The sequence below is a fragment of the Adiantum capillus-veneris genome, chromosome 17 (assembly GCF_014529385.1).
Source record: "Adiantum capillus-veneris isolate H3 chromosome 17, ASM1452938v2, whole genome shotgun sequence".
Taxonomy (NCBI): Eukaryota; Viridiplantae; Streptophyta; class Polypodiopsida; order Polypodiales; family Pteridaceae; genus Adiantum; species Adiantum capillus-veneris.
In genome coordinates this window covers 81,330,369-81,357,097 of record NC_140947.1, presented here as the reverse complement: position 1 = coordinate 81,357,097, position 26,729 = coordinate 81,330,369, and the positions used below count along the sequence as shown (strand labels likewise).

The 26,729-nt window shown below is 46.5% G+C and overlaps 1 protein-coding gene across 4 annotated transcripts in view; it reads left to right on the top strand.

Moving 5' to 3' along the window:
• The window catches only part of LAF3 (Amidohydrolase family), a 168,569-nt gene that overhangs the window by 46,054 nt on the left and 95,786 nt on the right, over nt 1-26,729 (top strand). For all 4 annotated transcript variants that reach the window (XM_086487083.1, XM_086487080.1, XM_086487082.1 and 1 more), the window contains 2 exons: nt 22,443-22,549; nt 22,661-22,784. In XM_086487083.1, the coding sequence (XP_086343209.1) occupies nt 22,443-22,549; nt 22,661-22,784 (231 nt within the window). The remainder of the gene's footprint in view (nt 1-22,442; nt 22,550-22,660; nt 22,785-26,729) is intronic.

Below are 26,729 nucleotides of genomic sequence, written 5' to 3'. Positions count from 1 at the left end.
AATGGGGCGGAGTTTCCCACTCGGAAGTGTAACAAGGGCTCCTTTTGGTACTACTTTGTTTTAATGATCAAGCTACTTGTATACAACTGCCAGTGTGAGCCCACCCACATAAATTTGTGTCAAATGGCTAACATGGCCTCATATTTAAAAGCACCGACCCCAAAAGCAAAGAGCTTTACAAGCTACTTTTAAATAGTGCTCTAAAGCACTAAAATCATCTGCTATCATTAGTAGATGTCAAAAAGCATCCCCAATGTTAAAACTGCCGCATCAGCAAATCCGTAAGAGCCACCATGCCAGCAATCCTTACACCTGCTACATCAAGTAGTCTGTACCCGCCACATCAGCACTTGGCCGTGCGGCTTGTCATTTGGGCTGCGATTTCCAAGCCTGCCCCGGGCTCGTGGTTCTGTTCCAATCACTTGCAATCATTGATCAGGCTTAATTTATCGAGACATCACAACCAGGCCTCGCCGATCTCTAATAGATGTCTTGATGCACTAGATTCATCAGCATCTCACCTCTGAGAACATAACGGCTGGAGATATTCTACCTCACATACGCAAACAAACATACAAGTTTGAAACAGTATATAGTAGTCACCAGACAGAGTACCACCCCCAAAATACCAAAGAAAAAATTGGTTTACTTTATTATCAATGTGTGTTGATCTGTGACAAGTTAGTGGAACGGCTCCCTTTTGTGCAGCAAGCACTTTATGAGACTCAACGATTGAATTGACCTGCACTTTTGCAGAGTTTGATGCCAATTCCAAAAGCCTCAAGGTAAAGCTCTAACAACTGAGATGTATCTGCCCAGTCCTCCTCCTCCACCCACTTGGCATCAAAAGTAGTGTAGTTCATGAACTCGACCAAGAATTTCCAAGCCAGCTTTCCCTTCACTTTCCTTTCCTTGCATGCTAGGGTGTGCATAGGTTGAGGGATTTCCTCTTATCTCTTTGACCTGGCTGCTCCTCTGGCTCCAAATCCTTTGACACCTATCCTTTAAAGGTCATAGTAGCTATACTCACATGAAAAGCATTGTGAATCCTCCAATGATCTGGCAAAGTATACGTCTTTAATCTTCTCTAAGCTCTAGAAAGGTCCATAGTAGCCGCTTCTTTTCCTCATCTTCCGCAATCTGGGCTAAGTCTTCAAGTGCAAGTCGCGTCGTTGCTTATGTGCTGCTTTCTTATGCTTGTCTTGAGACTTCTACAAAGTCTCCTTAACCTTGGCAAAAGATGTCGCTAGATCCTCAACAAAGTGATCTGCCTGAAAGATCTTGTCCTTGTTGGTGCACAAGATAGGTAGAACCTTCTTGCCACCCTTGTCTATATGAAGCAGTGCCTTTCCAGCAGACGAATGGCAAATACTTGTCCCACTCAGACTTTTAATCAGATATATAGCACTACAACAAGTCTTAACACCAGTGAGTCGGTAATCTTCAACTGCCCACCTATCTGTGCAGGAAACGACAAAGAGAACCTGAGTGTTGTATGCAAATTCTCGCAAATGGCTCTCCCAAAAAAACTTGTAAACCTGGGGTCTCTGCGTGATACAATAGACTTTGGCATCCCATGAAATCTGAAGATCTGTGCAATAAATTCTTTAGCCAAGTGATTGGTCTTCAGTGTCTTCTTCATTGGTATAAAGTGGGCCTGTTTGCTGAAGCTATCCACTATAGTCTGGATGCCAACATGCCCACCCTAAGTCTTCGGGAGGTCAAAGGTAAAATCCATAGCAATTGTAGCTAGGATCCAATGTCACATGTGCTGGACAGGCAGTTAGTAGTTATAGTTGGTCTAGATTTACACTTGGGCGGTCACTTGGCTGATGGACCAGGCCCTAGGGTCATTGGCGGCGTTTTAGTTGACTGGAGGTGCTTGGTGGTCGACACGTAGGAGTGGTAGCTGAGTCAACACTGTGGCTAGCCTATCACTTCCCGCTCAGTCTAGACGTGTAGATGTCTCTTGAAGATTTTTCTGAGTAGCTATGGATGTGATGTAGCTGTTGTATATTTGTGAATCTGGGTCTCTGATGGGTCATACTTGGGGTCTATAGTCTAGTCACAGTCACAGCACTTTCCTTGCACGGTTTGAGCCTCGACACTCCCATTGTATCTTATGAGCACTTGGTCTGGAGCTGTGCGTGCTACTAGCAGCTAGTCTATACTCGATACATTGAGAGCAGCTAGGCTCATATTGAGTTTTGGGGTCTATTGTGCTTTTTCTACTTCTAGTTCATTGTCTTGTTGTATTTCATTTTAGTTGTCCATTAGTCTTTGAGTTTTTCTTGCTATGTGCCATTGAGTGAAATTCCTTGTATATTGCATTGAGGAGCACCCACACTAGAGAGCACGGCATAGTTTTCCTACTATAGGTGCTCTCATTTTTGGTAGGCCTGATGAGACCTCAATTGAAGTCTCTCTACCTCGCTCATATAAGCTGGTTGCATAACTAGCCCAATTGGAAGTGTTCATCTAGTAGACTAGGTTGCTAGTGCAAGTCGACTAGTCTAGCAGGTCAACTATTCGAGGGAAGTCTAGCTGTTCGACTAGTCTAGCAGGTTAAGAGGTTGATCAAGTCTAGCAGGTCCAAATTGGTCTAGTAGGTCCGGAGGTCGATTGGTCTAGTATGTCAACTCGTCTAGTAGGACAAGAGGTTGATTAGTACTCGGAGGAAGAATTTATGACTGTTAGAGTTTTGGAGGTCATCTCCTGTGTTTATCGTGAACTTGTGAGTGAGGGTTTCTTTGTGGGTTGTGCCCGCTCTTGTGAGGCTTTTAATACTTTAGCATGAGTACTGCATTCAGGAACTAGGATATCAATTTTGGTAAAAACCTTTGGTTTGGTTGGCTCACCTACATTTTTCTTGTTTCTTTTCTTCTTTTTACACTCCCATGCCACATGTCCTTTGCCATCGCATTCAAAACACCTGCCTTCATGATTTGTCTCTCCATTTCCTCCTTTGACAACTTGTTGTAGGCTGGTCTTTTTTGCCTGGGCTGATCTTTAGAACTTGAGGGTTTAGTAGATGTTGAAGAATTCTTTTCTTGAGTCTCGTCAATCTTCGCTTTCTTTGATGACCATTCATTCATAGATGAACTCTTTCGCTTCAGCGTCCGCTTCATATCACAAGCTTCCGCGTTCAATGCTGACTCCATGTAATCCTTTAAATTTTCCTTCTTTGCGACATGCATAAGAGGCTTCAAAAGTGGATGTAGACCGCCTTCAAACTTGCGGTGTCGGAAAGTTGGCGTTCTTGCCAAGGAAAGCGCGAGGCCTCTAGCTGTGGGAGTTTGCGAGGAATTGCAAGAGACTTTGATAGGTTGAAACTCAATAGTTGATGGTAAAAACTTTGAGTGCAGCCACAAGAGCTTCACTCTCTCGCACACACTTATACACAAAACCCCTCACTCAAAACAAGACAAAAATGAAGACATCAACGTCAAAGCTCAGTTCATATCTGATCATGGGAAGGATAAAAGGGGTTAATGATACGTTAATGACAGCTAGCCTTTATGACCCAATCATACTACGGATTGGCGTTTGAAATTGCAGTTTAGTGCTCGCAATGATTTATATATTCTGCCTAGCAATTGGGATAAGGTGTGTATATAAATCTTCTTAGTTCATAGCGAAACAAAGCATAGGCTCAACTCTTAAGAGCAAGAAGAATTTCCCACATCTGTTCAAGCTCAAAGAGAAACACTAATAATAATCGGAAGTGGGTTTATGGCTAATACTTTCATTCTACGGGATTGTTTAAGCGAAAGGAATGAAAATTTTATCCACTCGGGTTGTTCCTCTAGATGCTTCAAGGCAAGTAAGCAGATAAGAGACTTCTAAGTACTAAGCACAAAAAAAGATAAAGATTGGAAAAGAAAAGAAGAAAATCATAGCATGCAACTCCCGCACAAACTCGAGCGAGATATAAGGAGTGCAAGCTTGATGCCAATTTGATGAAGGACCAAGAAGAGATTCCCTTTAACACATTTCTTTAACCATCAGCAATAAGGCTTTTATTGATAAGAGATGATTATATATAGCATTTGAGAGTTTACAATGTTAATTGTGAGGACAAGAGTAGTACATGATGATAGTAGTATGAGCTTGGCTTGATGGAGTGGAAGAGCTTGGCTTGAGAGAGTGGAGGAGCTTGGCTTGATAGGTTGGAGGAGCTTGGCTTGGTTTGATACGATGGAAGTGTGCTTGGGAGATTAGAGCTTGTCTTCATACGATACGATGCCCAAGTGCAAGAAGAAGGGTCCTATTTATAGGTGAAGTTGCCTCTTGAAAAAGAAGATATTTGGTAGCATTCAAACAAGTGTTGAGCTACTTGTGTCACAAGTCTTAACCTTGTGAAGAACATGAGCAACAATTGTCTATTTTCTTTTCCAAAATTTTATCTCAAAATATCTCATTGTTGGTGATGACACTTGTCTTTTTAAAAGTCTTCTTCTTTCCACTTGTCCTGCTAGAAGTCTTTTTCTTGCCACTTGTTCTTTTCTCTTAGATGCTTCTAGCTTTAGAAGTCTTAGGTTTGCTTAAGTTTTCATTTGCTTCCAAAAGTAAACGCATCATGGTGGATGTAAGCATGTCATGGAGCCTTGGACTAAAGTTAATAAGAGGATTGATATGAATTAACAAAATGATGCATGGTAGGAAAAAGACAAGCTAGTGCAGTGACTTTATGAGCTTATACTATATATACATGAGGATTAGATATCATAAAGAGAATAAGGTGAAGTAAGAAAATGACTTTCGGAATAATTTATTATATGAGGTATATAATTTAACCTTATATATTATGCGTGCATATGTACACGATGGAGAATGTTCCCATGCATCAAATCACATGTATCTCGGTGCTCATCACCCGTTCCCATTATGTACGCGCTACTGCACGACACCCACCCTCTCTAAACGTGCACATTTTCCGGTATGTTCCATACTTGAACATTGTCTACTTCCTCCTCATAATCATCTCCTTCTGGCAAATCTGAGTCTTCATCTTCATTGGCATCAAATGTTTCACTGTCATACCTTCTTTTGAGCATTTTGATCTTTTTTCCAGCAACAACAGGAACCTTTAGTTCTGTCCTATCAAGCTCACATAAGGTGTAAGTGGCATCGATGTGCACATGCTTGACAATATATGGATCGAACCATCTCTCAACAAACTTCTTCATGAGAGTATGTTTATTATCTAGACTACTGTCATAGATTAACCAATATTACGGAGGCTATACTAGCCGAGTGGCACACCCCTCTTGAGGCCCCAACTCCTAGATGGATGGCGCTTGGAGGTCCTCATTGCGGTTAGGGCTTGCTCGTAAATATAGCATAGAGAGAGGCTCACCCAGTTGCAACAATTCACTGGCAGGAGGAGGGTCTCACAATTGAGTTCTTGTCAGGTTTTTGGGAGCTGTTGTGGAATAGCAAGTAACCGAGGAGAGTTACTATGTTTTAGTGGCTTGTAGCGCACAGGGCTACAACAGTAGGGAGTTGGTTGGTACATAGCGGCTTCTCGACAGCATGTGCAGCTAGTGCCCATCCTCTGGAGAGTCAGCGACATTGTTTGTGGGATTGCCCCATAGCACAACAGGTTTGGCTTCGTGTTCTCTGGCTGATGCAAGGCCTCTCTACAGCCCGACAATATGCTTGGGGTGCTGCAGCTTGGTCCACTCTCACAGGCCCAGCACTCCACTTTGAGTTGGCTTCCACTAGCTGGATGATAGTGATCCAAAAGGGTTGACCTACCCTATAGTTTGCCACATAGCTCATCCCTTAGGAGTGGTGATTTTGCTTGAGCTAATACACACACTTAGGGGTCAGTTTGAGAGACTTCAGGGCAGCTCCGACCGTGCAGGAGCGTCGAGAGGCTTTCTTGCGACTATGGCGCCCGAGGTCTTTCTTCACCATGATTCAGGGTGCGCCTAAATGGCACTATCGGCCACCAGTGTGGCTTTTTTCTCCTCCCATCTCGTGATCTAGCCTGCCCTCATTGTACATACTTTTTCTCACTGGGAGAGTCTCTCCATGTTTTTGTTGTAGCCCTCTTTCGTACAGGTGGTTTGTAGCCTAATGGAAGGATCTCTTTTTTTGCCCAAAAAGAAAAAAAGCGAGAGTGCAGTGGTACAAAGGATAATAGGCTCTCGCCTGATCCAACTATGCATGAAAATTTTCCCACAGGTTTTCTTGGGTTGATAGGAAATGGATCAGTATCCTTTACATAACTTGAAGAATTGAAGAGAAGCGCACTTTAGTATGTACATAATGTACAAACAGGTTTTAAGAATATTGGGTTGCTAGAGGATAGTTAGTATATTACAGGTGTTTTTGAACAACTTTTATTTGTGGATACAATGGATGATCTTAAATCTATAATGGTCTCTAGTGACCAAGAGAGTCCGCAGATTGTTGAAGTTTATGAAGACAAAGGTATGTTGACAATTGTAGATACTCTCTTTGGACAACAAGCACAAGTGGCACTTGTGACGGATCCATTGAGGATACAGATTGGTGGATATCTGGATCATATGGAATTTCTTATAATTCCCACTCAAGGTTGTGATGTGATGTTGGGCATGCCTTGGATACACAAGGTCAAGGCAATTCTTGTTTATGACAAAGATGCAAACAAGCGTAACCTTACTTACAAAGGAAAGAATGTTGTGATTGATGTAGGAGTTGGAGGAAACTCTATCCTCTTGTTGGTCTTGTGCAAATCAAGAAAGCAATGAAAAGTTTTTTGTGCAGTTACTTGGTGTTTGCAAAAGAAATTGAACCTGAAAGTGCTGAAAATGTTAAACATATGAATCTTGTAAAACAATTCAGTGATTGTTTTAGTGAGTCTATTTCATATGAGCTTCCATCTAAAAGACTAGAAGATCATAAATAGATCTTATTCTAGGTATCTCAACTCCCAATCAAGTTGCCTATCGTGTGAGTGCCTCCTAGCGCGAAGAAATCATGAAGCATGTAAATGACTTGTTAGAGAAAGGCATGGTTCGACGTGGCTGTTCTCCTTATTTCTCACAGGTCTTGCTTGCGCAAAAGAAAGATGCCCCTTTCCACATGGATTATATATGTCTTTCCAATCCAAACAATACATGATTGGACATGTGTTCATGCGTCTACAAGACCATGATTGATTAGACATACTTCTATCTCTAAGTGGGGAAGTATGAATGGCCATTGACATGCTTGAAAAGCATGAAGGACTTTATCCTCTTACCTTATTGGAAGAGAGACATAGATGGATACAAGTGTAGGGAATGGATGGAATCTACCTTAAACACACACAGTAAGAAATGCATGGTGACTTGCACTGAGTGTTGTTTTGGAAATGCTTGAGCATTAGGTATTCATGTGTAGAAGCATCCAATGGTTGCATGAATGCGTCTGTTGATTAAGTGACTTTTATTTTTCAGAAGGCTAAGTTCGTTATGTAAAAATGCTATTTTGAGCACTAACTTGTCATTTTTTAGGACTTTCGTAGTGCAACTTATTTCCACCTTTCCGTTTAGAATTTGCAAAAATGGACACCAAACGTGGAATTAGAACGGTCAAACAACCCAGGGCCTTTTTTTTCTTTTTCCCGGTCGGGTGATGACGTGGTGATGGATCTACTCACCTTGAACAACTCAACAAGTTTTACTAAATGTGGAACTTTAGATTTTTGGTAAAACCCCCACAGCATAACAACACCAGAGGCACCAGAGGCATATCCTCTCAAGTCTCCCCAATGCTGCATAGGCTCTGGTCAATTGCGTATCTGCTGCACGCCTTAGGGAAAATACTGGATCATTGAAAACCGCCCCAAGATAAGTGTATGTATCTGCATACTCCACAGTCTCTCGGCCATATGTAAAAGTGGGGGCGGACCTCCTCACCCACTGCGTGGTGGTGTTAAACACCATTACCTTGGTCTTACCAAGGTTCACAGACAATCCACTGTCCCGTGCAAATACATGCAATGCATCCAAATGTCGTTGCATCCCTTCTGGAGAATCGGAGATCAACACAATATCATCAACATATAATAGCAATGGAATCCATGTCCCTGCAAGCTGAGCACCTCTTTCACCCTCTGTATGTACATAATTTGAAAACTCATCTACATATATCCCAAAGAGAGTCCGAGATGGGGGACAACCCTGCTTCACCCCAATGGTGGAGTGAATCATGTCGGACATGCCCTGAGTAGTGCGTACCTGTCCTACCACTGTCTGTATAAAGCTAAGATCCCCCCAATGGTGGAGTGAATCATGTCGGACATGCCCTGAGCCTGTCCTACCACTGTATAAAGCTAAGATCCCCCATATCAGCTCTGTGGGCACCCCCACATCTTGCAATCTGCGTATGAGTCTGGCTCGTGGCACTGTATCAAAGGCTTTGCGGAAATCACAAAGCTACAATATATCCTCCTGCCATGGTGTCTATCCTCCTCAATAATGGCTCTGAGTGTCAAAATCTGGTTGTGGAGAAACCTCTCCTGAACCCTGCCTGTCCTGCTACCCGTATGCGCTCTCTCTCTGCCCATCCAGTCAACTCATGCTCAAGAATTGATGCATATAGCCTAGCCAGAGTGTGACCAACCATGATGGTTCGGTAATTCCCGGGAAGCATAGGATCTCCCGACTTGAAGATAGGCACAATAGTGGACATACTCCAAGTCTCAGGGAAACCCTCATACATGGCTCTATTAAACATCATAGCAAGAGGCTCTGCAATCATATCTCTGGCATGGATAAAGTGCTCTGCTACCAGACCATCATGATCCTGTGCTCTTCCTGTCTTCATCTTGTCAATGGATTTCCTTACCTCTTAGCAATAAAGAAAGTACATGTTTTTGCGCATGCCTTTGGAGGGTCAGGCAAAGGTGGCTGCCCTGATGCTGTATAGAGAGATGTAGCATATTCCCCCCATGTCTCTGTGGAAGTGATGGCTGGCGGTGGAGAGTGCTCATTGAAAAGCCTCCATGCCTCACTAGAGTCTCGACTCATAAACAGCTGATACAGATCACGCTCTAATTAAGGTAGGTAAGCCCTCTTCTTTCGTCGCTCTAGGCGGCGAAAGACAATCAGTGACTGTCTATGTGTAGTAGTACCCATGAGCACCTCTCTTTGTAATCTGATCCTCGTCTCTCTACACTCCTCATCATACCAATTGTTCTGAGGCATGCTCCCAGACGTTTGCGTGTAGGTTGGCTTTGGGGATATGCCTCTGATGCTGCATCATGGAGCGTCTTTGTCAGAATCTGCGTGAGCTTATCTAGTGGTCGTCCTGGCTCCTGAGTGCATAGCTGCCTGTATATCTCATCAGTGTACACGGGATCCGTCTCCATCGTGAAGGTATACGAAGTATGTGTGGAGGCCCCTCCCAATGGAGCTGTGTTGAAGTGGAACGATAGAGTGAAAGGCAAGATAGTATGATCGACTGCTACCCCAACCGGCTTAGTTCCCACCATGAAATCCTGAAAGGAAGGAATGAGTCTTGGCGGAGCCATTAACATAATCCATTGTACTAGCGCCATGCCGATGTGGAAAGCATGTAAAACCACCTGCTGACAGGGAATTTTTGTAGGCCATTCAAAATGGCCAATCCATGTGCAGTCCCCATATCAATCAAGTATCTGCCATACTCAGTGTCTCCTCATCTTGTGATAATGTAGACAGGCCCATTTCTGTAATATCAAGCTCTCGCATCAACTCCTCTGAGGTATCATAGAATACTGTCTGGTGATGGACATCCTAGTAGTGAAATCCCCCAAGATAATAATGTCGCTATCTCTGGAAAACTCCCATATATCATCATCCAAAATAGAGAAGGAAAATTGTCCTCTAGGTGATGCATATACTGACGTACTAGGAGAAATAGCGATGTAGAGATATCTGCCTGTCTCTGCCTTCAGTCTCACCCACATGTACCTAGCATGCTCATCCCTCCGAGCTATATGTATCAGAGACTGTAGCTCCTCCCTGAATAAGACTGCCACTCCTCCTGAACCTCGTCCTCTGTGCTCTGATCGAGTCTCCTGTCTGCAAGTTGTCTCTCATCTGTATCCGCTCACATGGGGCATGGACTGCCTCGGGGCGTGATGCGTCTGAGAGTAGAAAATGATGTCTCTCCCTGTGAAACTATCCTCAAAGGCCCCTAATCAAGGCGCAAAGATCCATTACAATTCCATGTAGCCACTCTGAGTGTGGTCCCACGGTCTCACACCGTCATGTGGGGCGCTTCTCCAGAATAACCACAAGTCCATGCCTGTAGAAGGCCACTTTCCCCTTCTCTCGAGTTGTCATTATCTTGGGCATAACCCGATTTCATATGAGCAAGCTGTGCGAGTGTGAGGTCATCCCCAAGGAATATGCCCGTTTTCTTTAGTGTAGGATGCTTCTTCAAGAAGTCCTTCTTTGCCTCCATGGATGGCAAGCGCATGATTAGAGCTCTTTCCTTTGAAGTCTCCCCATTTCCTTGTGTCTTCTTCCCCACCCTCCATGCCTTTGTATGAGTAGCCTCACTACCCATCATGTGGAGAAGTTCTTTGACTTCCCCTTCCACATCATCTCGGTCTTTTAGACCGGTTATTCGTATGTGTAGAGCTCTAGTCTTCCTTCGTTGCTCTTCTGCTAAAGTCATGTTGATGATTGTAGGAGTGGGGATAGATGTGGTTTCTTTCCATTTCCCTTTCTTAGCGACTTCTATCCATTTCTCGGCCTCATCTTCCTTCTTCTGTGTCTTCGTGATTACATCCACCCACGAAGACGTCTATGTCCCATTCTGTTTCTCTTCCTCTTTGATCATCCGTACCTATTCCTTGATGACCTTGATTTCGTCTATCACTGAGGGCTGGAATTCACCTTCCTCTAGTCCATTGCTTGCTCTATCAGCAAGCTCTCGCTTGAGGGCTGAGACCTCTTCTTTGAGTGCTTGTGAATTTGACTTAAGTGCTTGTATCTCTACGTGCAGGTCCTCTTTCTTCTTCTTCCATTGTGTGCCTTCGTTGAGGAACATTTGAAGAAGGTTGGCCTTCTCCTTCCGTGACCATCTTTCCATCTCCGCTTTCCATTCCTTCATCCCCCTTTCCACTTGTGTTATCCGCTTGTTTGTAAGCATGAAGGTTGCCTTCGTACGGGACTTGCAAACTGATGAAGCGCTCATGACCTCAATCATAACAGCCCCTGTTGCGCAAGCCCTCAGTTCTGCTCGTGTTTAGTAACATTGCTGAGTACTGATGGGGTTCTGCTGCCCCAACCTGCAGTGGCTAAACGCGATGGCTGACGCTGTGAACTCACGCGATGGGCTGGCTGGCGCCTCAGGCAGAGAGAGAGAGAGAGAGAGAGAGAGAGAGAGAGAGAGAGAGAGAGAGAGAGAAATGAAATGAAATGTTATATTAACGTCTTCAAAAGGCCAAAATGACCTATGAGACCAAAAAGTTACAATTGGTGAATCTGATACCATGTCTGAGTACGGAAATTACAAAGTTACCAAGTTCCAAAGAACTAACACTAAACACTAAGGAGAAAGGAAATAAGGAAGGGGGGGGGGGGGGGGGGGGGGTTTCAGGTGAAATCTCTCATCGGTCGCTGTCGGATCTCATCGACCTCCTCCATGGTCAGAACTCTGGTTGGGCGTCTTGCATGTCGAGCTAGAGTGATCTGTATCTTCTATTGCAACCTTCGTCGGTAGTGGGAGAGCCCCCGAGGTCGTGAACGTCTGGATCTGCCAAGTTCAGTGGCTCTGTCAAGCAGTGTACCTCTAGTATGAGTAGGCTCTGAGATCTGCTGTAATGACTGCTCCGTTGGCTCTCCTCTGTCTGGTGTAAAGAACTCTGTGATTCGTCTCTGAGACTGTCTTTCCCCTGATGTCCTCAGCAAGCTCTCCCTAAGTTTGCGCAGCTCTAGCAGGAACAATCCGAGACACTTCTGATCCTTGTATCTCATGACTCTAGAAAAAGGTCCGAACCCTTCTCTGAACAGGCAATGGAAGCGGCCACGTATCTCATAGTATGCCGGGCAGTGACATGTGTAGTGCAGCTCTGTCTCTGGCTCTAAGTTACATAGGTGACACATAGAGAGAGAGAGAGAGAGAGAGAGAGAGAGAGAGAGAGAGAGAGAGAGAGAGAGAGAAAAGAAAGAAAGAAAGAGAGAGTCGTGCCTTCCCCTTGCTGTTGTCGTGAGCCAGAACTGCCGTTAGCGCTCACGAGGTTGGTGTTGCAACCCAACCTCACAGATGCCCGTTGCTTTGTGGCCTCATGTGCTGCTTTTCCACCTTGTCGCGACCTGTTGCGCAAACTGTCCCAGGTCTGCTGCAAATAGACCCACCTGCGACGTACACCACTCGCACTGTCCAGCGTGTACTGCCTGCTTCGCTCAGCACATGCTGCTTGCTCTGCCCCACATGCGCTACCTGGCTCAGAGATTCACAGTAGAAGAGTTCACCGTAGCGTTTCCAGACTCCGAACAGAAATCCCTGGATGACTAGCAAGTCCAGTGCACGCCTATGCGCTCTCTCATACTCCCGTGAAGAATTGAAGGATCTATAAGCTCTACGCACACATACAACATTGAAGTGTTGTAGAATGGATTGCAAGAAGGCGAGTGATTGAAGACTAATTACTGAATTCTGAGCATCAAAGGACTCCACTCGCACGCACTCAAAGTACCGGAGAAGATGACCGGTTGTGTGCCCATTGGTAGGCCTTTGGGGAAGCACACATAGACGGGCGAGGTCACTCCCAACACTTGTACGTGTGTGTGGGTGAGACTACACGTGCAAGCGAGGGGTAGCCAAGTACTTGTTTGATCTTGTTTGTTGGTGATTCCATGCTGAATCTTTCAGCCTATATACTTGTACTTCTGGTGGCATAAGCACATTCCTGTGAAGGGGCCGGTCTGTTTCGGGTCAATGCTGCATCACTCTCAATTTTCCCTCCTTACTCTCTAATCTGTCTCTCTCAGTCTCTCAAGTGTCTTGATGTGTAGCAAAATGCCTAAGCAAAGCAACCATGGATGACAAGCTACTTTTACAACCCTGGATGTGATATGCTTTAACAACATAATCAACATATATGTAATATGGCAGGAAATGCTTTTTGAACCTCAAAGACTCACTCTCTAGCTTCAAGCTTTTGTTCAGATTGCATATATGTGGCTCTTTCTCATATTTCAAGCCATGTGAGCCATTTTCTAATTCCAGGACCCTATCCTTCTCCATACAGGTTTTTTTTTTCCGAGAAAAAGATCCTTCGATTAGTTAATGAAAGTGCCCATAGGGCTACAACCACCTCTACTAGAGAGGTCTACTCTCCCAATGAAAAAACAGCATATGTACAATGAGGCTAAATCAGGAGATGGGAGGAGGGAAAAGCCACACAGGTGGACGGTAATGCCATCTGAGCACACCCTGGACCATGGTGAAGAAAGGCCCAGGGCGCCAGGCTCAAGGGAAGGCCTCTCTACGCTCCCGCATGCGGTGGGAGCTGCCATGGAGTCTGTCGAACTGTCCTCTGAGAGTATGGATCAACTCTAGCCAAAGATCTCGAACTGTCTTTGCTGGTGGTACAGGGGGAGCCTCAAGTATGCCGGGTAGCGGGCCCGCTAGATGAACCAGAGTGTCAGGGCGCAGATGAGCTCCCAACACTCCTCTCTCTCTCTCTCTCTCTCTGCTCCACTCTTGTGGAGTAAGCTCCGTAGCACGCTGGAGTGTAGGTCGACCCCCCTGCATCACTATCATCTTGCTGGTGGAGAACAGCTCAAACTGAAGTGCCAGGCCAGTAAGAGTGGACCAAGCAGCTGCCCCCCAGGTGTACTGCCGTGCTGAGGAAAGAGCTGGCATCAGCTGAAGGACACGAAGCCAAACTTGCTGTGCCAAAGGACAGTCCCAAAGACAATGACGCTGATTGTCCACAGGATGGTCACAAGTTGCGCATGCTGCCGAAAGACCACTATGTACAAGCCAGCTCCCAACTGCGGTAGCTCGATGTGCAACCAGCCACTGGAACAAGGTGACTCGCCGTGGCTGTCTGGAGTCCCACAACCTCGCCCAAAAAGCTAACAAGAACTCAGCTGTGAGACCCTCCTCCTGCCAATGAGGTGCTGCAGCAAGATGAGCCTCTCTCTGCACTGCCAGTATGTGACGTCCCAGACGAGAAGTGTACTGAAAGAAAGGAATACTTTGGTGGTCGGTTGAGGTCCGAGGAGAAGGGGTCCCTACAAAACCACTCTCCAGGATCTCACTGCACACAAGCCAGGGGACAGCTCTCCTAGGCCCATAGCCTCCAGTGGCCAGTCTCAAGAGCTGCTGGGTCAGGATGCCCACAACTCGGATCCTCTTGAAAACAGCACTCTGCTACCTGTGGGGCCTCTACAGAAGCTCGATGCAAACGACCCTCACCCTGTAGCTCGAAGAACAGGGAGAATACAGTCTCTGAGCTAGCCCGAACTGCGATGAGAACCTCCAGTCGCATGAAGGCCCCCATCCATCTGGGCGCTGTTGACTCAAGAGGTGTGAGCAACGCAGCTCGTACTGCCTCTCTGATGTCCTGACACATGCTTTGCACCCCTCTCATGCCCTGTAGCTGGATGCTCTGAAGCTCCTCTGCCAGGCCTGAGAACTGTAACTAGAGTGCTTCGTTCGCTATGTTAGATCGAATTGAGATCGAACAAAATATTGGAAACTGAGAGAGAGAGAGAGAGAGAGAGAGAGAGAGAGAGAGAGAGAGAGAGAGAGAGAGAGAGAGAGAGAGATTTCATGAAAGAGTGTTAGATTTTTTTACCTGAGAGTGTTTGGGATACCAATCGTCGTGGTTCAGTGGTGTACCTCCACAAAAATTGGTTACTGATCGTAAGCATGACATCTTTTCTCAACAGCCTCTAGAACCACTCTTCTTGCGCACATCCCGCAATCAATGTTGGCAGACATGAAGCTCATCAAGCACTTTTTGTGCTTTCTCAAGCGCACCACATTTGGCATACGTATTGACCAAGATAGTGACAAACACGACATCTTTTTTCAGTAGCCTCTGATTAACAATATAATTGTGAATTTTTGTGGCAATATCAGCATCTTGCATAGAGCCACGTGCCTTCAAGATGCATGCGTAGATGATTGCATCAGGAGAGAGGGCCTCGCTTCGCATACATATCGACCAAGGCAATGCCAAGCACGACACCTCTTTTCAAGAGCCTTTGACTAACAATATATAGTTGTTGTGAATTCTTGTGCCCATATCAGTATCTTGCATAGAGCCACATCCTTCAAGATGCATGCATAGGTGATTCCATTTGCAGAGAGGCCCTTGAGCCCTCGCTTCACATATATATGGACCAAGACAGTACTGCTCTTGTTGCGCACCTTTCGCAATCAGTGCATTCCAAGAGGCCACATCTGCTGAAAACAGACAAGAGCTTTCTGGCCATGACACGGGGAAAAATCTTGCAATCAGTGCATTCCAAGAGTCCATACTCCGCACAAGAAGCTCCTCGAAAAATTGTGAGAGCCACATACCCAAATTGTAAGCATGGCCTTCAAGACGAAAGTATAGGTGATTGAGTTTATGGAGATACACTTGCTTTGCATCCGCTAAAAACAGTCTCGAGCTTTCTGGCCCTGCTCTTATTGTGCATGTCCCGCAATCAATGCATTTCAAGAGGCGACATTTAGCATTCATATCAACCAAGACAATGCCAAGGATGACATCTTTTTTAACAGACTCTAACTAACAATATAATTGTGAATAATTTTCCCATATCAGCATCTTGCATAGAGCCACATGCCTTCAAGATGAATACGTAGGTGATTGCATGTGGCGAAAACAAACTAGAGCTTTCTCCTATGGGCAAAATCCCACAATCAGTACATTCCAAGAGTCCACACTCCGGCTAGGAAGCTGAAAATAGCCTAGAGCTTTCAGGCACTACTCATGTTGTGTGTATCCTATGACCGATGCATTCCAATGCTTTGCACCCGTTGAAAATAGCCTAGAGCTTTCTGGCCCTGCTCTTGTTGCACACATCCCGCAATCAGTGCATTCCAAGAGGCGACATTTCATGACAGTACCACATTTGGCATACATATCAACCAAGCACTGCCAAGCCTGACATAGGCTTACCAACAACGCCAAACCATGTATCTTCTCGTCGTTAAAATTCTCACCCATGTCAAGAGCTTGCATAAGGCCACTGGCCTTCAAGGTGCAAGCATAGGTGAATGCATTTGTAGAGAAGCCTTTCGTTTGCATCTACTTCCTGTTGTGTGTATCCTGCAACCGGTGCATTCCAATGCTTTGCTTCCGCTAAAAACAGCCTAGAGCTTTCTGGCCTGCTCTTGTTGCGCACATCCCACAATCAGTGCATTCAAAGAGGCGACATTCCTTGCAAGAATCTCCTTAAGCACTTTTTATGCTTTCTCAAGTGCACCACATCTGGCATACATATCGACCAAGGCATTGCCAAGCACGACATCTTTTTTCATCAACAGCCCGTGACTAACAATATCAATCTCAATTTTGGTGTCCATATGAGCATCTTGCGTAGAGCAACATGCCTTCAAGATGCACGCGTACGCGATTGCATTTGGTGTAAATAGACTAAGTTTTCTCCTGTGGAAAATACTGCAATCAGTGGATTCCAAGAGTCCACACTATGCGTAGGAAGTGGAAAGCATTCTAGAGCTTTCTGGACCTGCTCCTATTATGCATATCCCGCAACCTATGCATTTCAATGCTTTGCATCTGTTGAAAACAACAGCCTAGAGATTTTTGGCACTGCTCTTCTTGCGCACATCCCTCAATCAGTGCATTCAAAGAGACAACATTCAAGACAAGAAGCTGCTCAAGCACTTTTTGTGCTTTCTCAAGCACATCACATTTGGCATACATCTCGACCAAGACACTGCCAAGCATGACAGCCTCTGGAGATGCTCTTGTTGCGCACATCCCACAATCATTGCTGGATAGAAAGCTCATCAAGCACTTTTTGTGCTTTCTCAAGTGCACCACACATGCGCAACACGTGCACACATTTTCGGCATTCACATAAATAAACAAGCACCTAATATGCACTTAAAAAGGTGAAGCAGGCTATGGAGCTGAACCTGGTACAGATTGTTGAGAGAGTGAAGGAGGCACAACTGAAGATGTTGTTTCTCATCAAAGATTGGGGCAGATTGAGGCTGAGCTTCGGACGATCGAGGGGCACAACTGAAGACGTTGTTTCTCATGAAAGATTGGGGCAGATTGAGGCTGAGCTTCGGACGATCGAGGTTGCTTAGTCATGCCTACTCTGCTCTGTTGCAATCACTGCATTCCAAGAGTCCACGCTCCGGCCCTGCTCCCTGTGCGTATCGCCGTCCCAGGTGCATCGATAAAACGATGGAGCCGGTTTGAAAGACTGCCACGTGGGTTACTGAGAGCTCGAGAATTCAAAAGAGGCTCCTACGCTAACGAAGTAACCAGTCACCTAGAGTGCGTGCTGGACCCTCTGCCATGGGACACCAAGAAACATGAGGCCTACTACCAACCAAGTGGCCTCTCTGAGTGCTAACCATGGGGTTCCAAACAAGGGGCTGCCTCAGGCGCTCCTCCGTGCAAGTAGGCTGATGCTGCTCCAGGCCTCTCCGCAGCCCAGGAGCAGAGAAGCTCACAACAAAACGGTCCTCGAGTCTCCTGCTCAAGCCAACTTTGCGCATCTCTGTGAAGATCCATCTGGTCGAAGGTCGCCAGGGGCCTCCAGCTTGGGGCACCCTAGCACTAAGCCGCTGAAGCAAAAACTCCTTCTAGGGCTCCTCCCCTGGAAGCAATCCTTTGACAACAAACTTCCCAAGAAGGGCTCTGCTGTGCTGTGCTGGGTTTATGATCCCCAACCCTCCGTGAGAACATGGAAGAGTGATGACCTGCCAGGCCACTCTGGCCCCGGCTATCTGAGTGTCACGCTTTGACCAAAGGAAGTTCCTGATCAGCCTCTCTACCTGATGCAGGAACTCAAAAAGATCCAGCAAGAAGTGATGTACCACATAGTAGCCAACAACATGTGGCTGGCCACTACAACTCTGCCTGCCAAGGAAAGACGTGCGGAACTCCAATGTAACAGCTTCCTCCTGATGGACAGGAGGAGTGGAGCAATTTGCTGCTCAGGGGACAAGTCCAAACCAACCTGACAGCCCAAGTATCGGACTGCAGTCCTGGGGGGAATCCATCTGAAATCCTTACTTGGCAGCCAATCTGGCGTAGGAGCACTACCAACCAACAAAGCCACAGTCTTTTTCGAGTTGATCCATACGCCTGATGCAATACAAAAGGCCTCAAGAGCCTGCTCACACCTCTGAAGGTTGGCCTCTTTGCCCTCCAAGTACAAAGCTGAGTCGTCGCAAACTCAACATCCAGCAACTCGTCGCCCCGAATAGGGAGCGCTAAGCCACGTAAGCCAACCTGCTGTGAAACCAAAAATCTGCTCATCGCCTCAGCATAGAACAAAAAGAGAAAGGGGTCAAGAAGGCAGCCCTGCCTGACCGAACGTGTGAGCATGAAGCGATCTCCTCTGCCACCTGCCAACAGTACCTGACTGTGTGCCGTCTGTAGAGAGCCGACACACCTCTGATCCAAGCATCTGAGAAGCCCATCTTGCGTAGAGTGCCCTCGAAGAAGTCCCAGTCAACTCTATCATAGGCCTTCTCAAAGTCGAGGAGGAGTATCACCAGATCCTCACCACGGAGGCGAGCGAGGGTAGAAGCCTCCCAAAACGTAAAGATGTTGTCAAGGATACTACGCTCCTTGACAAAACCTGTCTGTGCCCCATGTATATTGCTCTCTAGAAGTTGCTGAATCCTCAAACTCAGAGCCTTGGCAAGAATTTTGTAGGCTAAGTTGAGGATCGTGATGGGCCTTCACTGTCGGATCTCATCCAAGGAGCCACCCTCCTTGGGAATGAGGTAAATGAGACTCTCACTCATGCTGTCAAGCATCTCTCCTGTGTGCAGGATGTACTGAAAAGCGTTGCAGAGATCTGAGCCAAGCAAGTCCTAGTACTCTAAGAAAAAATTGGGAGTCGAACCATTCTCACCTGGACAGCTACCATGGGGAAGTGCTGTGAGGGCCACATGGAGCTCCTCTAGCTGAAGAGGCTGCTCAAGGCTCTGGCGCATCTCCTCAGTCACAAGACAAGGCATCTGTGCCCAAACCTGCTCTCTCCAAGCATCTTGACGCTCTGACCGAGGCTCTGCTGAAAGCCGGTGAGAAATTAACAAAAGGTCCCTCTTTTCCAACGGTTCGCATGTCCTCAGGCTTTGAAGCAACTTACCCGTCAAGCCTCCTCAACAGGCTGACCCTGGCATGCGTATGCCGGGGTCGGACTGCCTCAAAGAAAGCCCCTATCACTCTATCACCCACCTGGGTCCACTGAGATGCCTTTCGATGGAAGGCAAACTCATGGCGCCTCTCCTCTGTGCTGGCAACCTCCTGACAAGCCCGTTGCAACTGCTCCTCCAACCAAGGACTCTTTGGATGCTTCTCCTGCATCCTCTGCAAGGCCGTCGGAGGCGTTGCTCCTCCTCTCTCGCTGCAGCCAGGCGGGCCATGGACTCCTGAAGAAAAAGCCGACTGAGCTGAGCAAGTCTAGAGGCCACCCTGTGAGCAGGAGAGTCGTGCACGGCTAAGCCCTCTGTCGAAAGAGCCACCACTCTCTCTGAGTGTAGAGTCCAGCAAAACCCTCTCAGGAATACAAAGCATCATGCTCTCCCTCCTTTGGTTATTTGTCACTATGAGGGATCACTTGTGCATGGTCTGAAAAAGAAGTACCAGACAGAATGCAGACTGTCCCACCCAAGTCACAGAAATGGTCACTAGTGTGAAAGCAATCTATCCGAGATAGATTCACTCCTCCCACTCTATGGTTTGAACGAGAGAAAGACAAAACTGTCAGGAGGCCTCACAAAGCTAGAATGCTGCCACACATCTGAAACCCACCTCTCTCTCAAGCTGCCAACTCAACTCCATGCACAATAGTATGGCTACCTCCAATCCATTCAGAGGGGTCCTCCAACATGTTGAAGTCACCCCCAATGCACCATTGCTCTGCCTACAGCAGAGACTCAACAATATGAGACCAAAACTTTGCATGTGCACTCACCACATTGGGCGCATAGATGTTCAGGAAGCCCACGAGGCAACCCTGAACCTGCATAGTGATCCACTGAGCCTTGCTTGGCACAATAATCCCTCTACCCACTATGGCGTGATGCAAAGAGTCCGCAATAGTCATACATATCCGTCCCAGGATTCCTCCAGGTCCAAATGCATCTGACTACATTGTTGAATGCGGCTCTCACAAAGATGATGCTCCTGTAGCATACGAATGTCAATCTCACCACCCACAAGGCATCACTGAAGCTCTTGACGCAGCCGACCCCTCTGATGCTGAAACTGGGGCCCTCCTAATCCCTGCACATTCCATGAGATGATCCTCATGGAGTCAGTGAGAGAAAACAGTTGCTGCCAGATAGGAGTGACAGTCCCACACAGGCCGAAGCCGAGCGTGCAGCCCGAAGGGCTACATCCTCTGTCCAAGAATCCTCATGTATAAATACATAACAGGGAGGGCTCTGAGTGTTAGCAAACAAATGCACCACAATGTGCTTGCAACGTGAAGCATCCGGAGGCGTCACGCTGAACTTGGCGAGAGGCCAAAATGTCTGCACCAAATCTATCATCCCTAAGTTCCCTGTGTGGTGTGAGAACTCAGTAGCCTGAATCTGGAGCCAGTCCAGAACTATGTGCTGCCAATCTTTGAATCTGAGCCTATCCTGGACAAAATTGGCAGGTACTCTCCACTCAAACCGGGAAAGCAGACGGAGATGGGTAGGTCTGCCTCCTCTACCAGAACATCAATAGGTGGGTCGAAACCATGCCTCCACTGTCGAAAGTGAGCTTGAACTGCTCGGATGGCCAAAGGGCTCATCGCGATGACCTTGGACGCCCTCTCGGAGGTTGCGAACTCTATCTGATAGTAGCTGCGTGCGAGGAACTGAACATCCAAGATCTTGCCCACTTCTACGAGAAGGCGGCGGGCCTGGAAAAGATCACGCACCTCTCCTCTGCCTGGGTCTGGTGCCGAGAATCTTGTAGATGACGGAAGTCGCCTGAAGGCGTTACACCTCTGCTGCGAGGCTCGCTTGCTCTGTCGGGGAGAGAGCAAGTCGGATGGTGGGCTCTGCAGGGTCGGGCGAGGGGGCTTCTTGAGAGTCCCTCTGAGGTGGAGCATGAGCCTCCATTAGTGTCTGCTGCCGTGAAGAAAGGGCGAAGAGTCGATGACGAGTGGAGGCCTTCTGTGACTGAGTATGTCGAAGCAGATGACGACTTCAGCCGAGCAGAAAACAGGGGTGGAGGGGAGAGTGGCGATGCGGAGAGAGCGGGATCGCGAGGCGGGGCTGGCGGGCTGAGGCGTGGCGGGCGCGTTGAGGCTGTCTGCACGATGGACAGGCTGCGCGCTGGTGATGACTGCGGGCAGCGGGCAGGGCAGGACAGGTCAGCACGAGACCAGCTTGGGGGGGGGGCGATGGTGAAAGAGAAGGGGGGGCAGTACGTGCGCAGGGGGAGAGGGTGAGGGCAGCAGCGAGCACCTTTGTTCAGGCATAGAAAGTGTTACAAACTGTAACTCAGAAACAGTCAAAGTAGAGCTGGTGTTACAAGCTGTAACTCAGAATTGACCGCCCGTCAATGTTCTGACTCTTTCACTTCACATAATATATGGAAAAGCCTCCTCTCTCTGCACTTTTGTTGTCTTGTCCTCTCTTGCACTCAGCTGCAACTTGGCCCTCTTTCTCAAGCACGCTGCATCCTGCTCCACATGTTATCCTGCATATTAACCTTTCCCTAATCGCCCATTGCAATCTACATTGCGACACTCCTTATCCTGCATGCAGCTCACCTCCTCCTTTACCACTCTCACCTTCTTCTATTCCTGCTCCCCCTCCCTTGACATGTTTTGCTTCAATAACCTAATTTACCCCTTAATTTTCATGGGTTTTCCTCGAACCCCGTGTTTAATTGAGGTTGATCCCTTATGAACAGCCTCTTCTCTATGTAAGGCCGAGTTTGGTTTGGCAAAGTGCACCATGAGGCTAAATGAGCACCAGAACCGGCGGGTAGGAAAAATTTCTCTCTGATACTACTGTGAAGAACTGAAACTCGCCTTTGGATACATCACAGGGTCATTACTGCCAACTAACACATTGCATTGAAGATAAATACCAATTTTCTGCTAGAGATACAGCATAAAAGATGTGTTTAAATATGGATAACTTAACATGGATTCGTTGGCAACAAGATGGGCTTTTCTCTGTATTAGCATTCAAGATGCCTTGGCTCTTGAGGTTTTAGCCTGATGTTTGCAAGCTTGGAAAAGGGAAGTAACATCATCACCTTTATTGAAACAATATTGTAGGAGTTGAAGGTGGACACTGGCTATTGGGAGGTGGATGGAATAATGAGAAATGGGGCGGGGAGCTGCCAAGTGTCTCATGGATCGATTCCTTCACAGAAGAAGTTCCAGTAAGTTTTTAACATTTTAAAAACAGGGAATGCCTGCGAGTTGTCATTAAGATCTGGCAGTTTGGTACCTGGATTTGAGACTGATTTTTTTTTTTCGGTATGGATTTTCAGGTATGGATCTACCGAATGGATGGTCATATGGGACTTGCAAATTCAAGAGCCTTACAACTTTCAGGCATACCAGAGAACATTGCTGATCCGGAGGGTGGGAGCTTTATAAGGTCAAAAGATGGCAGTAGGGCTTCCCTTCTGCAGCCTTTCATGTTTATTTAAGTTTTGCTCAATTTCTTTCTTGTCATTTATAAGTAAAAAATATTTCACATTATTTAAGGAAATTTTGATGTTTGTGAAAAGATTCCCAAATAGATTTTGATATTTAAGCTATATTGAATCTATCAATAGTCTATCTCCAATGAGAACAAATATATTTTTCAGTATAACTTGTAGGGAAAGATACCATCTGCTTATGTTGCAAACTTGTGAAATTGCTCTCTTACTGTTCTCAGAATAGGCTGCAGCATCAACTGCAGTAAAAAATTGTGCTCTCTGGTGAGTAGATGTGAGTTTCATACTCACACTGGTTCTAAATCCTTCGTATTATACCAAGATGGGTGTGTTATAACAAGGCTGGGGAGGTCCTCTTAGCTCTCTAGTTCGTGAAGTACAAAGAATTATATAGAAAGTTGTCTGCAGCTCATCAGATGATACACTTGCAGTTTTTAGGGTTTAAAACATCGCAGTTTATATAGAAAGTTGTCTACAGCTCATCAGATGATACGCTTGCAGTTTAAAACATTGCAGTAGTGTTACATGACAGCTAGCAATTCCACTTAAAATCATATGTCCATTGACCTTGCGTTGAAGTAGAGTGACCACATCACAACATGGGAGGAGGAAAGAGGCAAACAGTTGGCCTTTGCTGCCGGCAAAGACCGTGCAGGGTGAGGTTCCTGGCCTCTACATACTAATTAATGCCTTTCTCTGCCTCAGCCTATCTGAGCTCCCCTCAATGCTGTCATCCTGGCCTCTTAGTGGATGATTCAAATCTACCAGAAAGCCCAAACGGTCGTTGCTAATGGCTTGGGTCACCCCTCAAAAACTTGGAAACAACGAGCCCTCCATATAATTGAGAAGCCAAGACTGCTGATCAGCTCCAGTGAAGATCCTTCTCCTGAGTCCATGTTTCTGTCAAAAAATCTGGCTCAGTTCACTGATGGGGCTGCCCTGCCTGAATCTGGCTGCCTGGCTCTGTCTCGTAGGCACATCCTGGTCTAGACCATTAATTTTTCATACGACTCCCCAGGTGTAGGCCATGTCTGGAAGGATGGCTAGTGCCATTGCAAAAATTGTAATCCTCTGAAAATTCCACTCCGACACCATGGGGGATTCACATCACATGCTAGAGAGCCGTGCCGCCTCCTGCACTTCAAAGAAGAACTATGAAGGGGCACCAACCAAGTGCTTCGCACACCAAGTGCACCAACCAGTAATCGGCTATGATCCTCTATGCATCTGTGTTTCTAGCTCTCTGGCAAGGTATAGATCCCACCTTGAGTATGTCTAGTCAGGTCTGAAGCATCAAACTCATTGTGCATTGTTTCCATAGTAAAAGCCAAAAGAAGATACTGATATATGATGTATTTCCAATGGTTGCCCCTATTTATGAAATAACCTTTGGACTCTTGTCATTGTGTTCAAAGGGAGTATCTAGGTGGGTAAAATATGGCTTCTTGCAAAAACTATCGGCCATCTTACTCTCAAAGTTGATGATGCGGAAGCATAGAGACCAAGGAGAGGGAGCACGAGAGAGTGAATCTCCTGAACCAATCAACCTTGGCAATGAGTAACTGAATGTGTAATACAATGGAGGCAATGGGTTGCATATATGGCAGCCTCAATAAATTGTCCTACACACACATTGACAAATAAGTAAAATAAATACCTAAAAGCCAAAATAAATAATGGGCCCCACATTGGGCAGTTCACTTGAGATGCCAAAACTAACACCCTCTCTGCAGCTCATAGTGGATATCAATAGTGAGACCAAGTTGACGAAGAAGCTACCATGGACACCGTAGTAGAAGGCCTCGGACTAATGGATACACCTGGTTTTGCTACCGTTGTTCCTTAGAAGAATTCCATCTTGAGCATCGGTTGCCTTTTTAGAAAATTGAGCTGTAGACCACACTATGTCCAAGAATCCCCATTCGTGAACTGTGAACACATCATGTCCAAAATATATTACTCCAAGATAATGAACTGTGGAACACATCCTGTCTATAATCCAACCAACAACAATGGATGGGGGTACTCGTCCATAGTGTTTTAGATATGTTTGATTGGTTCCCTCCGAGATGCATATGCCTTGAACCCCGACCCATGGGTCCAAACACCAATAATTTGAATTCCAACACAAGGGTCCAAATTAATTATATGGAGCACTTCTTGCCCCTATTTGCCATGCACAAGCCTCTCTCTGGCTGAAGCTGATGGGGGCACCAATCTCCATGTGACTAGAAGGCGGGAGACCTTGCCAGTGTAGACTCCACTACACCAGCAGCCGCTTTGCTATCCTTCCCTATGGCACTATCACTGCTTTCCTCCTGGTCTCTGATCCTGATATCTCATGACTCTAGCCAACGGTCCAAAGCCCTCTCTGAATAGACAGTGAAAGTGGCCTCGTATCTCATAGTATACCGGACAGTGACAAATGTGATGCAACTTTGTCTGTGGCTCTTTATGACACAACTGGCATATCCTGGCTTTTGCTGGTACTCTCCTAAATCTGCCAGTCTCAATCTCTAGCTGATGCGATGATGTGCACATCTGACCAATAGCACACGTATCCCATAGGATAAATGAGTGTCCATATAGGCTGGCCTGATCACATATCCATCCTCTGTTAGTTGGAGGGCTCCTCTTGATCCTCTACTCCCATTCTCAGATCTCGTGGCTGTCCTGTGGGTTGTTTCCCATTTGTACCCCACCACATGTGGCATCAGCTGTCGAGGGGCCTAGTGAGTCTCTGATAAGAATACAATGTCCCTTTCTCTGAAACTATCCTCAAAGGCATCAACGTCCAACCTCATAGACCCGTTACAATTTCAAGTAGCCATCTTCAGTGCGGTCCCATAGGTTTCACACCTTCATGTAGAGCTCTGCTCTACAATCACCACCCGACCATCTCTGTAAAAGTCTATCTTCCCCTTTTCTCTTGCAGCCTTAATCTCTGGCATGACTTCCTTCATGTGGGCAAGCTGTGAAAGGGTAAGGTCGTCGCCAAGAAAGACACCAGTCTTCTTGACGGTGGGCATCTTTCTGAAGAACTTCAATAGAGGGGAAGCACAAAATGAGAGCCCTCTCTCTTGATGTACCCCCCATGCCTCCACTCTTCTTGCCAACTCTCCATGCTCTTGCATGCGTCGCTTTATCTATCCCCATTAGTACCATGAGCTCCTTCACTTCTTTGTCAACTTGATCCCGATCTTTGAGGCCGGCGACTCTCACATGTAAAGCCCTTGTATGCCTTTGTTGTTCCTCTTCAAGTGTCATGTTGATGATGGTGGCAGTGGGGGTTGATACCTCTTTTCCTTTGTCTTTCTTGGCGACCGTTATCCACTTCTCCGCCTCATCCACTCTCTTCTGGGTTTTGGTGATCACCTCTACTTCCTTGATGGCTTGCATTTGTTCTTTGATTACCTTAAGTTCTTCCATCACTGAGGGTTGGATTTCTCCCTCTTCAAGTCCACAACTAGCTCTTTCTTAAGGGCTAAAATCTGCTTCTTGAGCTCTTCAATTTTGGTCCGAAGCTCCATTTTTTCGTAAGTTCAAAGCTTGTCCCCGCTGATTTTCCATTGAAGGAAGATCGCTTCTCTTTCTTCCACGCCACCATCTCCGCCCTGTACTCCTTCATCTCCTTCTCCATGATTGCCAATCGCTTGCTGGTGGCCATAAATGTGACTTTATTCCCTGTAGGGGATGCCATGAGGGAAGAGGGTGAATTAGAGTGGCGAGGTGCCTCCACCTCTACCCTCTCCATTGGACTGTTGTATGCCTGTTGAGGGTGCTGTCACACAGCCTCTTTCCCGGAGCCACAGCAAGCTGGACTACAATTTTCTGGCTGCACTTGAGGTCTTTCGAGGTAGTTCGGTCGCACTTCTCAATGTTGCTCTTGGATAAG